The 15,200-nt window shown below is 40.0% G+C and overlaps 1 protein-coding gene across 1 annotated transcript in view; it reads right to left on the bottom strand.

Moving 5' to 3' along the window:
* Positions 1-15,200, bottom strand: part of LOC145981733 (uncharacterized) — a 606,033-nt gene that overhangs the window by 43,182 nt on the left and 547,651 nt on the right. The window contains exons 12-13 of the mRNA XM_083115142.1: positions 4,905-5,111; positions 993-1,207 (exon numbers count right to left, since the gene is read on the bottom strand). Of these exons, the coding sequence (XP_082971268.1) occupies positions 993-1,207; positions 4,905-5,111 (422 nt within the window). The remainder of the gene's footprint in view (positions 1-992; positions 1,208-4,904; positions 5,112-15,200) is intronic.

Raw genomic sequence — 15,200 nt, forward strand, 5'->3', positions numbered from 1 at the left:
CAGATGAAGAATTGTGCGAAAGTGTGGAGGAAGCCTTTCGAAAGATAACTCCTCAGATATTCCACAACATGTCAAGAAGGACATGGAGATGCATACATCTGTGTGTACAGCATGGTGAAGCACATACAGATCCACTGTATACATACAGGGTGGCTCAATAAATCACTTAACACCCACAGTACAAGGCCACTGCACATGAACTTCCTTATGAACATAAACATTAGCCTTGTCACTGTGAAGGACTTTTCATTTAATGGAAGCGACACACTGTAAATTGTTCGCGACAACCATTCATAATGCACAGCTCTTCATGGATGTATCCGATTAAAGTAATGTGCAATGGCATGCGAACGTCTCTCCATAGACGTCACTTTGATCTCGATGCATTACCGAAGCTCTAAACAAATTTTAAGGCATTTTTCTAACACCTCGAAAAGGAGCAAATTGGTACAAGAATTCAGTCATAACTTTTTACTGGTTAAAGGTACGTCGAAAAAACCTTCACCATTGCATTTCTTGTGAAATTCTAGCCCATTTTGATATGTCGCACGACCCCCTTCCCATTTAAAATTCTGAAGTTGAATTCAAGATGGCGGACATCAATATGGCCGCCGACCGTGTGGGTGGCGTCAATGTGGTTCCCCCTTGGCCTGATAACGATTGGTCATCACCATTTCCATGTTGCGCGCTGCAGTGGCCTTGTACTGGGGGTGTTAAGTGACATATTGAGCCACCCTGTAGTTCGTATATGTAAGTACTGAACTATACTATGTACTAAGTAAATAAACTAAAATCACACTGACATTGCTCTCTGTGATACTCAAACCTAGGGGTACGGGGACTTCTCACACACACTGTAGATCAGGAATAGGTCTGCGCTAAAATTCAGCAAACTTGTGCAACCCTACATACAGAAATCTACTAGACTCTTGTCTGTATTTTATAAGTTAATGTTACATAAAAGTCCAGGCTAAAATTAACATTCAACTCACCCCTTCAGACTTGTAATAGTAGAGGCAATTGTCCCTCTTAAGGCAAAACCAGCGACGGAACCACTTCTTCCCACCTTGGTTAGCAGAACCTCCAACGCCACCACCCAGCTTCCACAGGAAACCCGAGTACAAGGGTGAGCCAGCTCCCGGCTCCCGTACCACTGGTGTTAGGACATTGCAGGTTCGAGCAACCTCCAACTCCAATGTGTCGGAGCCTATAATAATCATAATCATAATAATAATAATATTAAAACTATATTCAAAATTGCATTATTTTAAATCATGATCCGACATTGTAATTACAAACATGCACAACACTTCGTTTCAACTGCGCAATTTAATTTTCTGTGATTAGCCAAAAGTGGCCGAAAAGCAACAGTACGAGGGTGTACCCAAAAAAAAAAAGGAATTGCGCTGCGCAGGGTGGAGCATCCATAGTACGAATTTTTCCCGCTAGGCAAGTGTCGAGCAACTCATTGTGAGTTCAGTACAGTCAGTGGCTTCGCTGGGGAAGGTTGTCTCTGATCACGGTGATTTTTCGTAAAAGCAGTTTTGCTCGCACCTCGTTTTTTGTGATGGCCGATGTAAGAGAACAGCGTGTGGCTGTGAAATTTTGTTTCCTGCTCGGGCAAAAAGGTGGCAGAAACTGTTGTGATGTTGCACACAGCTTACAAGGACAGCGCTATGGGGAAAACTCAAGTGTACGAGTGGTTTTCTCGCTTCAAAAAAGGTGACAAGTCGATTGATGACAAACCTCGTTCTGGACGTCCGTCAACTTCCAGAACGGACGAAAATGTCAACAAAATTTGTGAACTTATGCTTGAAGACCGACGACGGACCATTGAAAAGCTGGGGACGTTATCTGGACCATCTTGGAGCTCGGTTCAGCAAATTTTAATGGAAGATTTGGGAATGAGAAGGGTCGCTGTGAAATTTGTGCCACCACGACAATGCAGCCATCTCAGTGCACAAGTTTTTGGCAAAAAACAGCATGACTCTCTTGCCCCATGCCCCTTACTCACCTGACCTTGCTCTGTGCGACTTTTTTTTGTTTCCCTGATTGAAGAGGGACATGAAGGGACAGCAATTTGACAACATAGAAGAGGTGAAGAAAAAAACGAGGAAGGAGCTGTCAGCCATCACAACAGATGAGTTTAAAAAATGTTTCCAAGAATGGAATCACAGACTGGACAAATGTATTAAGTGTCATGGAGAGTACTTTGAAGGTGATAATGTTGTTTTGTAAAAAAACCAAAAAATATTCTGGTTTCTTTTGGGTTTTCCCTCGTAAGTAACAAGATTCTGCTTATTGTTAATCAAACTGTTAAAGTTTTCGAACTTTTCAAACAGCACAGCACAAACAATGTGCATAGAAAAACACTGAGAAATAAGTTATTTGTACATCAATACAATAAACTCATGTGTGTATATATATATCTTGAGTTGGTGAGATTTCAATAGATATTCAAGGTACTTTTTAAATCAAGCAATGCATGTGATATTTGCGACACGTAAAATTGCTTATCTTTTTTATGTGTTGAAAATACTTGTTAGTAATTATGGCTGAAATATAAAATAATCTTAGGTAACAATGGAAAAATCTTTGAATTTTATTCCTATTTGTTGTTGATATGTGTAACTCTGTTGTTTCCATATGAAGATGATAAATTAAAAATAACAAAAATACTTGTGAAAGGAGGAAGGTAAAGTAAAGAAAAAGGTAAAAGTTTTGCTAAAAATAGCAAAATATAACTAAATATCACTTAAAATGTGCACTTAAAAAGTCACTTATAATTTACACAAATTTACAGAACCTTGCAAATACTGTTTTTAGTAAGAGTGTGCAGGATGAAAAGAAAATTGGGAGAGGCATTAAGAGCTCATAATGTGGGACAAATAGTTGAAAAAAATGGGAGATAACTGCCCCCTTGCCCCTACTAATCGCTGCCACTGCTTATTAATAAAAATGGTGCACCAACCAAATCAAAATGCACCATCTGGACTGGATACTAACGGTGAATTGCATTGCAGCATTGCCACAAGTGTGACAGACCATTGAAAAGCAAATTGACATGTGCTCACTTGCTGCAAAATTATGTGGACTTAAACTGCAAACTCATGCTTCTTGCGCACTGAGATTTAACTTGCATCCAACTTGAAGCATCAGGCAAGTCTTGCAAGGGAAAATCGAATATAGTGCACACTTATAGTTAACTTATGTGCTATCTGGGACCTGTGCATACATTACATGAAGGCATATGTGGTGATGTGGAGGTTAAGTTCCACATATTATCTTGATCTCGGGTATAGTTGGGATGATGTGATCAGCACCATGCCCGGACACCTAGGTTTTCCCCCAGGTACCCATTGATATGAGGCTGGATGAGCCCCATAGCCGCTTTATGTGGGGACAAGGCTGAAAAAATTCCGACCTTAGATCATCCACCCTGAGAATCGAACCCGGGTCTCCCATGTGGCAGTCAAATGCTCTACCAACTGAGCTACTGCATAGTATGCTTAGTAATTATGTTTTCTGGAGCATGATTTTTCTCATGCAAGATGGGATGCTGGGGGTGCAAAGGGTTTTCTGCAGACCTGTTAGCACATTTCATTTTTCGTTAAGTTCATTAAATACTGCATCTACATACTTTCCTTGCCAGGTTAGGTCAGATTTAGGTGAAAGGAGGAAAGAGTTGGAAATTAGGAAGCTACTACTACAGCCGGGAAGGAATAACCTGGCAGTGACATCACTCCCTGCTAAGTCTGCGTTGCCAACTGCTATGAAAGAAATCATGGCATGAGTAAAGAGTACGAGCAGTAAAGATCCTGGTGCAAACTACCAATCTTCAATTTAATGTTAGCATTCTAGATGAAATCGTCATAATAATAATAAAATGATAAATAAATAAGTACATAATAATAGAAACATTAACATTAATTAATTAAACAATTGCTGAAAGAACATGTTATATATTATTGCGTAAGGCAAAGCAAAACAGGAAAGTGCAAAATCTTCACTCAAAAATGATCGCCACAAAGCAACGATGCTGTTTCGTTCAAGGAGTAGCTTCCTGCTGCCTACGCTGTGCTTTTTAAATCTGAACCCTGACTTTCTTACAATCATGCGCAACGACCAAGGCGAACCCTTAAAATTAATATTTTCTTGCAGTTCCTTCATCAGTTTAGCTAAGGTGACAACAATGCCTTCTGTGTATAAATCATGGATTGTTTGGTGCACGACTGCTTCATCAAAATAATCCAGATTTGCGACACGTTGCTGGGCATTCCGTCAGTTTTTGCCCGGCCTTGAAAAAGGTTTCCCGCTTGCACTCTCAACACTTTTGTCTTTCTCCTTCAAAATTCTCCACACAGATCATTCACTGACACCTGTCGCCATAGACGTTCTGTGAACAGCTGTTGTTTTGTTTTCATCACAATCAAAGTACTTATACACATTTATTTCTCTTGCATCACTGTGCAAGGGCTTGCCTTTCTTTACGCCACCCCTCATTGTACAACAATGACAAAACCATAAAAAAAAAACCTCACTAACAAAGAAAACAAAATAGCCTGCAATTACTCGTTCATAGCTGTGGTCTGTTTCGAAAGACTAATGTAGCAGTGTGGGGGTTTGCAAGCCTGCATTATCCCTCTCGGAATGCTTTCGATTGCTTTGCACGTCACCTTCTTGTCCGCTCTAGCGAATGAGCCTTCGCTTCTGGGAGGAGAGGTAAAGATGGGAGATTATGTCACTGCCAAGTTATTCCTTCTGCGCCTCTCTGGATATGCTTTCCAGAGCAAACGCCACCTTCATCTTCAGAGATTCATGTTGAGAGCTAACATTTCTCCCATATTCAGGGATTCAGAAAATATTTGTAGAGAGATCTACTTTTTTGGAACGTTACTAGGTACCTGCATGAGCTATTTTGACAACCTCCGAGTGTGATGCATCTAGCACGTTGACACCATTGATACTGATGATGATGTCCCCAACTTCCAGCCCAGAAGTCTCTGCTGGAGTTCCAGGTTCGATTGCCGACACAACCACTGGCCTCGATCCATGTATTCGAAATCCAAATTCTCCACTTTCTCTTGTCACGAGCACAGTCTTGTCGCATTCTGGAATAGAAAAGTGATACAAATAAATTTTTTTGACTACTAATTACAAATTAATTGCTGCAATCATATTCAGAACAAGCAAAATTGTTAATAAACAATAAAAGAATGCAAGAACAGCAAATAAATCAGTTTAAAAATCTGGCATATCTATTTCAAGCAATCATAAATATTACAAGGTCTATACAAAAGTAGGTAATCATGTACAATTGGGTTGTATTAATACGCATGCGCGAGATCCATGCATTTCGCGAGACGGAAGATGTACAACGTTGCCAGTTTTCTTTGCAGCGTCTTACGCTGGCATTAGGGGTGTGTAGATGGCAGTACTCATATTAATGAGCAATTGCACATTCCAATATCTACCGGTATCGTGGGTATTTCTTGTTGCAGAATTTTTGAAATCCCGATATTCCCTGCATTCGGGATGTGAAAAATTCGCCATTTCCGGACTAAGTCGGGAAATTTTCCGGAAAGGAAGTGGTAGACATTTCCCGAACTTCTATAAATCTCGAATTGTACACGTCATTTTTACCTTAAGTCATTGTTTTTGCATTTCTGGAATAAAAACTAACAATTTCCGATAATTTTCAAACACTTGATTTTAAAACGACCGTTCGGCATTTCTCGACTGCTTAGGATAACGAAAAGTCGGGAAATCATTTCCCAATTTCGGGATCGGAACGGAAATTTTTTCCCCCGATATCCGGGTCACAACTTTTCGGGATCCCGTACACAGCATTTACATCATTTGAGGAATGTGCGGTATTCCGAAAAGTCGGGACTGGGATCGCGAATAAAATATATCTACAATTTCACTATTCGAATTACGTTAATTCTTTCTAGATATCTCAGGGAGGCAAATGCCCTCACCCCCCCTGCGGTCACTTATGCATAATGTGGACTTTAATCAATCAACCATGCATGCTAACGGGTAGATATTAGAATGTGCAATTGCTCATTAATGACGCATTAGCTTGTGAATGGCTAGACCTAAGTGGGAAACGAAAATATGCTGGCAGCACCCCTGTTCAATCCCTACGCTTTTGATGGCCAATTGTTCTCCCATTTAAATACATAGGGAATAGCGTGCTTCTATTACATTAAATTGCAAGTTTAATTTCATCTTAACTTTAGAAATTATTTCAGATCATGATAGACGATTAATCAGTGCTGTGACACTAAGAATTTTAATGAGACAATTGTCAACAGAACAGACATCGGAACTAAAAAAAAGTCTTAAATTTTTCACAATTTAAGTGCTCTATTCTTGTGAATCTGGTAAATAATAATACATAATACTTCCACGCGACTGTATTTTTATTTTTATAGTTATTATTTCATAACTAACTCTTTTTTTTAACGTGATATCATACTTTTCTATCATGGCTACTAAATATGGTTTTCTATTTTATACATGCACATTTATCGAGAAAAGTTATTACCAAAAATATTGTATACTCTGTTTCATGTCTTGCAATCTCTACCGCTTTCTTATTTACAGGAACTATAATTTTAAAATTGTTGTAACCAAAGAAATAAAGGACGAAAATAGGAGGGAAAGGAAAAATGCGTTAATATTATAATATCGGATAGGGTACAGTGTCATCGTGTATAATAATAAAAAATATCATGCGCTTACGGACTTAATACATTTTCTTTTCAATTTTGAGAAGTTTATATCAGATTCCTACTTCCGCTGTTGAATTAGTATTCGCAACCAGAAAAAGAAAACATTAGGCGTAGTGTAAAAAGTCTAACTTTTTTTTTATTTTCGACCCATGGCTGCTAGGCAAGGCCCAATTACATCAAATTTAGTGTTCTTTGTTTATAAACATACTATATTTAGCCCGTCTCAGCTACCCTGCCGTTGCGCTTTAATATATTAATTCTTACGTTCAGGAGAATGTCTACACCGAAACATCAGGCGATAAACGGCACTCAACAGGCGACAAAAGACGGGGACCCGTTCAGTCAATGGGACCATTCAGATCGAAGCGACAGGCCACACGTGTCGTATGTGTCGGCAACCGACTCTCAGAAATGTAGTGTAGCCGACGAGACGAGACGAGACTTTGGTCTGTCCCGTCTCGTCTCGTCTCGTGAAAGTAATCCAGAGGATATTATGCCAACAAAAGTTATAACTGGGAGACATCACAAATATTATTCTCGAAATTGGTTAAACCTGTAATCACTTTGCTCACTGTAGCTATAGTGAGAATAAATATGATTCCTTAATCATAAGAACATGAGTATATCAAATAAAGTTTGTTGATTATCAATAGCTAGATAATGTATAGAATCTGCCTTGCTTTTCTAGCTCCCATCCACTCTTTATCCATCGTACACGCAGGGAGCTTTCAGACAGAAGGAACAGGCGACGAGCCACACGGGGTTTTACACTGAAGTTACAAGCGACAGGATCCCCTTCCGTTCCGTCTATGATAAAAGTATTCACCGCACGAGAAGTACAAACAGATCGAGGCGATTCTACGCTCGATATTAAGAAAACGAACCAATTTGAGCGACACGCAAGCGACAAGAGACACGTGATGCTTCGGTTCGGAAGGTTACGTTTACTGAGGGTTCGTATCCAAGCGAAACATGTTGCTTGTCGCTTCTCTCCTGTGACTTGTTCAATGTGACAAGCGACACGGAAGTATCACACTGAAGCAACGAACGACAGAAACACTTCAGTTTATAAGCAAGCATTCATCGCGCATGCGGTATCCAGAAAACGGCCTAAGCAGAACAACAAGCAAGCGACAAGCGAGACGTGCAGCTTCGGTTCGAAGAGTTTGCTGTGAGCAAAATTACTTCACACCAAAGTTACAGGCGACAATCGACACGAGTCGCTTGGAAGCGAACTTTCAGTAGTCAATTCAACCTTTCGAACAGAAGAGACACTAAAAACTGCACGTGTCTCTTGTAGCCTCGGTCCGTTGTTCACGGATGCGGGGTGAATGTTTTCCTTCCGACTGAAGAGGATTGTGTCGCTTGGGTGTGAATTATACGTGTCGCTTGTAACTTCAGTGTGAAATTTCCACAAGATAGCTTTCAGGTTGAAGCGACAGGCGACAAGCGACACAGGATTTCCACATCAAAGCAACGAGCGACACGCTCCTTTAGGGAGATTTCAGACCGGAGCGACAAGCAACACGCGAGACAATTTGCTTTGGAACGAGCCAATCAACAGCAACGTTTCACAGCGTAGGAGCATGGCAGGCAGCACAAACCTGCGTTCGATTGGTGAAATCCTGAAGCGACACGTGTTACGGGTCGCGTGTCGCTTCGATGTGAAATCTCCCTTAGTCTATAAGCAAGCTTTCACTGTGAATTCACTACCAACAGACAGAGGCGACACAATGCAAGCTATTAAAAAACTGCCCAGTCCGAACGACACGCAAGCGACAAAGCAACAGGTGCCGTTTGCCGGTCTAGTCGCTTCCGTTCGGAAGGTTGCATTTATTACTGTGGGTTCATTTCAAAGCGACACTTGTTGCTGTCGCATGTCGCTTATTACTCCTCTGACTTCAGGCAAATTTTATGTTCGTTAAGTCAAAGCAGAGTATCTAATTGCATTAGCTTTTTAGAGCCGCGGTGGTGTAGTTGTTAGGGCGTATGACTGCCGGCGGGAGACCCGGGTTCGAATCCCGGAGTGGGTGAATAAAGGTCGGAATTATTCCGGATTGTTCCCGCATAAAGTAGCTCCGGGGCTCAACAGCTTCATATTAATGGGTGCATGTGGGCAATCCTGGAGGGCAAAAGCGGCCGGAGTGTGATGCTGATCACTTCGCCTCCAAAATGACCTTTCCCCCACATCCCGTAAATCTGCCTTCATGGCACTGTGTTATATGCACTTGGAACTTTACCTTTACCTAGGTTTTTAGTGCGAAATCTTTGAAGTTTGCAACCACCACTCGAGGCTGCTGTGGATTTTGAGAAGAGGGTCGCAAATGAAAGAAGGGTCTGTTTGGGCGAGAAATTTTATGACGATTGTCGCCAGTATGGTTGGAACAGGGCCGTGGAAAACAATGGCAGTGACTACCTACGGATCGTTTTGCGCAAGGATGAATGGAAGAGAGCTCTTGGGGTAGCAGATAGTTGCCAGATTTAAGGTATTCTGAGGAAATTTCAGTAGGAAGATACAGGGACACGAGGCTAATGTCTGGGCAAATTCGTTCCGGACAACGTGCGACGAATTAGGATTTTTCGAGGGGGAATCTTACAGATTCATTCATGTAATAGAAGCTGTTTTGGGTTTCCAAAGAAAATGCTTTATTCCGAATAAATAAATATTTGCAATTGATTAGATATTTTGTTTATATTTTTTCGAGACTTTCGAGACGAGACGAGACTTTTCAGGAGCCGTCTCGTCCCGTGTCGTGTCTCGTCTCGAAAACGAGACGAGGCAGGTGGTCAGTCTCGTCCCGTCTCGAATTTTAAAAAGCCTGTCCCGTCTCGTGGCAACACTACAGAAATGAATGCATTTTTTTTAAAACCAAAGAGACACGACAAACTACACGTGTCGCTTGTCGCTCGCGTGTCACTTGGATACAGTCATTTTTCCAACATCATGCATAGTGTCGCTTCGTTGTGTTGTTCGCTCAACTGCGGTAAATATTTTGCCTTGGGAAGAATTTACACCGAAGCGACAGGCGGCACGTGTCGCTTGGGTACGAACCATTCAATAGCAACGTTTCACACAGTAGCTGATGACAGGCCGCACAAACCTGCATTCGGTTGGTGAAATCCTCAAGCGACACATGTCGCCTGTCGCTTTGGTGTGAATTCTCCATTGGACTAAAGGGGCAGGCCCATGTCGCTTGCCACTCCGGTGTGAATTCTCAAGCGCTCGCGTGTCACATACCACTTGATTGATTGATTGATTTTAGTTTATTTTACTTCGCGTTTTGTGCCTCTTGGCTAATTTGCGAAGATGGGGATGAGTGATGAAATGATGAAATTGATGAATGGACATTCACAAACAACCAAGCCCGACCAGGATTCGAACCCGGGACCCTTGGCGTCGCAGCGCGATGTGCTAACCATTCGGCCACAGGGTCGGGCACATAGCACTTGAGAACGAGCCAATCAACAGCAACGTTTCACGCTGTAAAGGCGTGACAGGTCGCACAAAGCCTGCCTTCGATTGGTGAAATCCTTAAGCTACACATGCCGTGTGTCGCTTCGGTGTAAAATCTCCCTAAAAGCAAGTATTCACCGTGCATGCGCTACAAACAGACCGGGGCGAGACGATATATGTTATTGGGAAAACGGACCAGTCTGAGTGACACATGGAAGCTTGCCGTGTCGTTTCCGGTCGAAAAGTTGCATTCTGAGGGTTTGCTTCAAAGCGCCATGTGTTTGTCGCTTCGGTATGAATAGATACAATTTCATATCGAAACAACAAGTGATAAGTACCGCTTTGAGGATTTCACCAATGCAAGCTTCTGAGGCTGGATGAACCCCAAAGTCGCTTCATGCAGGGACAAAGCCGGAAAAATTTCCGACCTTAGATCACACACGTAAGGGATCGAACTCTGTCTCGTAACAATCAGACGCCCTCCCGGCCTCTATTGACATAGCTAATCCATAATTATTTCTACCACTTTTGGTTAATCGCAACGATGAGTGATAATTGGCTGAAATTGGTGAAGAACACTCATGGCCAGACCAAGACACGGGAACTTCGGTGGCGAGATCGAAAGTCGACCATTTAACGCTTTTGATTGTAATATGAAGACAATTTTGCTAGTATTATTACATGTGATATAATTGAGAACTCTTCCCGAAATATATTTCTAGATAAGCACCTACACGTCTATGCCATGCCCCAGAAATAAAGTAATAATAATAAATTTAATAATAATAAATTTTCTTTATTCAGCGGGCGAGGTTCAGCCAAGGGCTGCTCTGCCACCTAACCCTTGTCAATATGATAATACATATAAGATTAGATAAACTTATGGAGCAGTAAACTAAACGTAATAATAAAAAAACAGATACAAAAAAATGAAGAAAAAAATACATAGGAATTAGTTGCATACAAAAAAGTAACTAGAAATACAAAAGACAATAGTAATAATAATACAATTCCTTATAGTGAGTAAACGATATGAGTAAAAAATTACTTGTAACTATTGGAAAATATTGACAACTCATCGTTGTTTTCAAATGAGTTTTTCAAGGCAGAGGGAAAGCTTGCGTCCGCGATGACGTCACAAATTTACAATCCCGGCCCCTCGCGGAAAAGAGGCTGTTAAGAACAGACCTCTTCAAGGGGGGTAGGAGAAAGTCTTCATGGACATTGGCATCAAGTAACAGTTTCTCGTAGTGAAATGTTGCGTATTCTGGAGTATTCAGTTGTTGACGATTATCATTTTTATTTGATATCAAAATATATCATAAACCCACCTAAACACTGTGATTATAATACCTAAAGCGCAGAAAATAATACAAAATAAAAATATGTTCCCATTGTAAAATAATTATAATTTTAAATGCATTCCTTATGAGGGGTCAAAATATCCCCTTTCCGCTGTTCTACGGGGTATCAAATCCTTCGCCGTTCTAGTGTTAAAAACATTTTATACCTCTTTCAATTTTATACTACCTGGCACTATCATTGTGTCAGATGCCTGGAGAGTCTATAACCGTATAAACGAAATTGGAGGCGGCGTCTCCGAACATCAGGTTGTGGTCCACCAGGAAAACTTTGTAGACCCCAATGATGCACAGGTTCACACACAAAATGTTGAGAACATGTGGATGAGAGCAAAAAGGATACTTAGATGCCATTTGGTACCTCTGAAGCCCTGTTTCCCTCATACTTGCATGAATTTATCTGGAGAAACCAGTTCCCACACACTAGCATTTTCAGTGAATTTTTAATATGTGTTAATAATCAGTACCCAGTGTAACGCCCGATTGTATAAAACAGTTGATCCTCGATTAGCCAGTAAAATTGATCTGCAGTCACGCTGAACTCTGATTTTGTGTTGAACTGAGATTAAGTCCCTGCGATCTGCGATCAAAGTTGATCCGCGATTTTTCTCCGGTCAGCAGACATTGACCGTAGTTCAGCTGTTGTAACATGGCTGTACTAACGAATATTTGCTTGTAAAATGTGTTGCAAGTGGACGTATGCGGCAAGACGGGAGAATCAATTCATAAAATCCTGTTTCCATAATAATAAAGAAGAAGCATGAACAACGAGGTGAACAATGATAAATATTTCTTCCATTCTTCTTTCTTTCCATATATCGTGTATCATTGTTATTTACTGTTTAAAATACCATGTATTTTTTCCTTTAAATTTGCCTTAAATGACTGCAATAGCATATTGTAACATTGTTTAATTGCACGATCAGAGAAAAGTAACTCGAGAACAATCGAGTGTTGATACAAACCGATAATAGACCCGCTTACATTTTCTTGTTGATATATCTTTGTAAAACTTGCGTTGGGATGAAGAGGGAGTATAAAAATATTACCATTTCGCTTTACTGCATCCAGCCAAGTGTTATTGCAATTCAATGTTGTCCGCAGAATGGAACAGATCATGTAACTTTGGTTGTAGTGTATATATTATTATTATTATTATTATTATTATTTATGTGTTCAGCACAGGATACATTTCCCAATTATGTTGAACATAATACACTGTGAATAAATAACAAGAGAGAGGAGAAACAATAATACATGAAAGTATGACCGTCTATGTACACAATATTTACATAAATTTATAAACTTATTGTTGTGATTATCTTTTTTTCAGCACACTACGTGAGTCTGTGAACATGTCGAAGCTTTATGAACCGAGCACGTTGCATTTTAGTTGGTAAAGCTTTCTCTCCTCCCGATATATAAATGATACATATTTTACTTCAAATATTATTTGTTTTGTGCAAAATTTACATCCGAGAGGACAAGCGCCACTGTTGTTTCAATATTTCTTTCCATTCGGGAAAATGCAAACACATTTTACATTTCACAACGTAGGCTATTCAAGTACAAGGAAAATTCCGTATATTACTACTTAGAGGAACTAATGGTCCACCTGTAACATGTTGTCGTGTAATCACAAAATAAATATAATAAACATCTCCGTACATGAACAATAGCTCCAAATCCGAGTATAAGAAAGTTGTTATATCTCTTTTTAGTATTTAAAATAAATACATATTTATTAAAAAATTCTATTTATGCAAGCGTATTTTCTCCTCTTTGTGCATTCGCAGAAACATTAAGCAACGTGAAACTGAAAATTGGAAGACAATATATTTTACGATTCCAGATGACATTTGATTAATGTTTGTATAATAATGTAATGCTGTTTAAATGCAGATGTATAAGTTGAAAATTGGAAGACAATAAATTTTAGGATTCCAGGTAAAAAAAAAAATCTTTATATAATAATTAGGGGTGTGCGGGACCGAATTTTCTGGGTCGGGACGGGATGGGGACGGGAAATGTTTGAAATTTCCCGAATATCTGAAAATCCCGAAATTTACACATCATTTTCACCTTAGTTGATTGTTTTCTCATTTCTCGTACACTATTTAAAATGACCATTCGGTATTTCTCGACTGCTCAGGATCCAGAAAAGTCTGGATCGGGACGGGAATTTTTTTCGCGATTCCAGTCCCGACTTTTCGGAATCTCGCACATCCCTCAAATGATGTAAATGCTGTGTGCGGGATCCCGAAAAGTTGGGACCCGGATATCGGGGAAAAATCTCCCGTCCCGATCCCGAATTCCCGACTTTTCGTTAACCTAATCAGTCGAGAAATACCGAATGGTCGTTTTAAAATGAAGTGTGAAAAATATCGGAAATTGTTAGTTTTTATTCCAGAAATGCGAAAACAATGACAAGGTAAAAATGACGTGTACAGTGGGATCCATGAGTATTACCTTGCAAATTGTCCATCACCATGTTCGTGCACTTTATTTGACACAATAACAGCTTCAATAATTTTAAAAAAACTCAAAACAAGCTGTACATAAAAATCCATCGCTTAAAAACACACAGGTTTTAAAAAAATAATAATGAAAATAGTCATGGACAATTTACACGGTAATACTCATGGATCCCACTGTACAATTCGAGATTTATAGAAGTTCTGGAAATTTCGACCACTTCCTTTCCGGAAAATTTCCCGACTTGGTCCGGAAATGACGATTTTTTCCCATCCCGAATGCAAGGAATGTTGGGATTTTAAAAATTCCCGTCCTGACCCCAAAAAATCTTTCCCTCACACGCCTTATGACAGCGAAGATGCTAAAAAGGAGAGAACTGGCAACGTTGGAGATCTTCCACCTCGCAAAACGTGAATTTCCGAGCAAAAATCTGCAACAACAAATACCCATGATACCGGTAGATATTGGAATGTGAAATTGCTCATTAATATGCGTGCTGCCACCTACACACCCCTAATGCCATCGAAGACGCTACAAAGAGAACTGGCAACGTTGTAGATCTTCCGCCTCACAAAATGCATGGATCCCGCGCCTGCGTATTAATACAACCCAATTGTACATGATTACCCAAAAATATCTTTGTAACTGTCATACATGCAGGGTTGACAAGATACCTCTGTCATCATCCCTGTAATGAATAATTTCATGAGAAAAAAGTTAAGGGGCCTTACATTTTTTCGAAATACTTCATTTCACATGCGTTCACATTAAAATTGAAGGAAGAAAATAAACTAAAAGTACGTTAGAGATACAGCTCCATTTGTAATGAACTTATGTAGTGTAAAATAAAGGAAATATAAGTTTCAAGTTAGACACCAGCAGCAATGCAGCAGGATTGGACTTTACGTTGTAGCTAAATTTAGAAAAGGTGAAAATAAGAGGATATGCGGTGGTAGGGAAATTTGTCCCACTCGGCATATTCCATTTTCTATTAAACAAATCCGTATTTCAAATAAAGATTTTTTTACTTCTTCAAAATCCCTCTCAGAGGTTTGCAAATTTCGTCAGATTATACCAACTATGCCAATGTGTGTGTCAACAAGTTTCAAATCAATTCATTATCATTTGAAACAGTAGTGTGTGCTGCTTCCATCATTATTGCATTTGCAG

Source organism: Lepisma saccharinum, chromosome 30 (assembly GCF_977018435.1).
Source record: "Lepisma saccharinum chromosome 30, izLepSacc3.1, whole genome shotgun sequence".
NCBI classification, from domain to species: Eukaryota; Metazoa; Arthropoda; class Insecta; order Zygentoma; family Lepismatidae; genus Lepisma; species Lepisma saccharinum.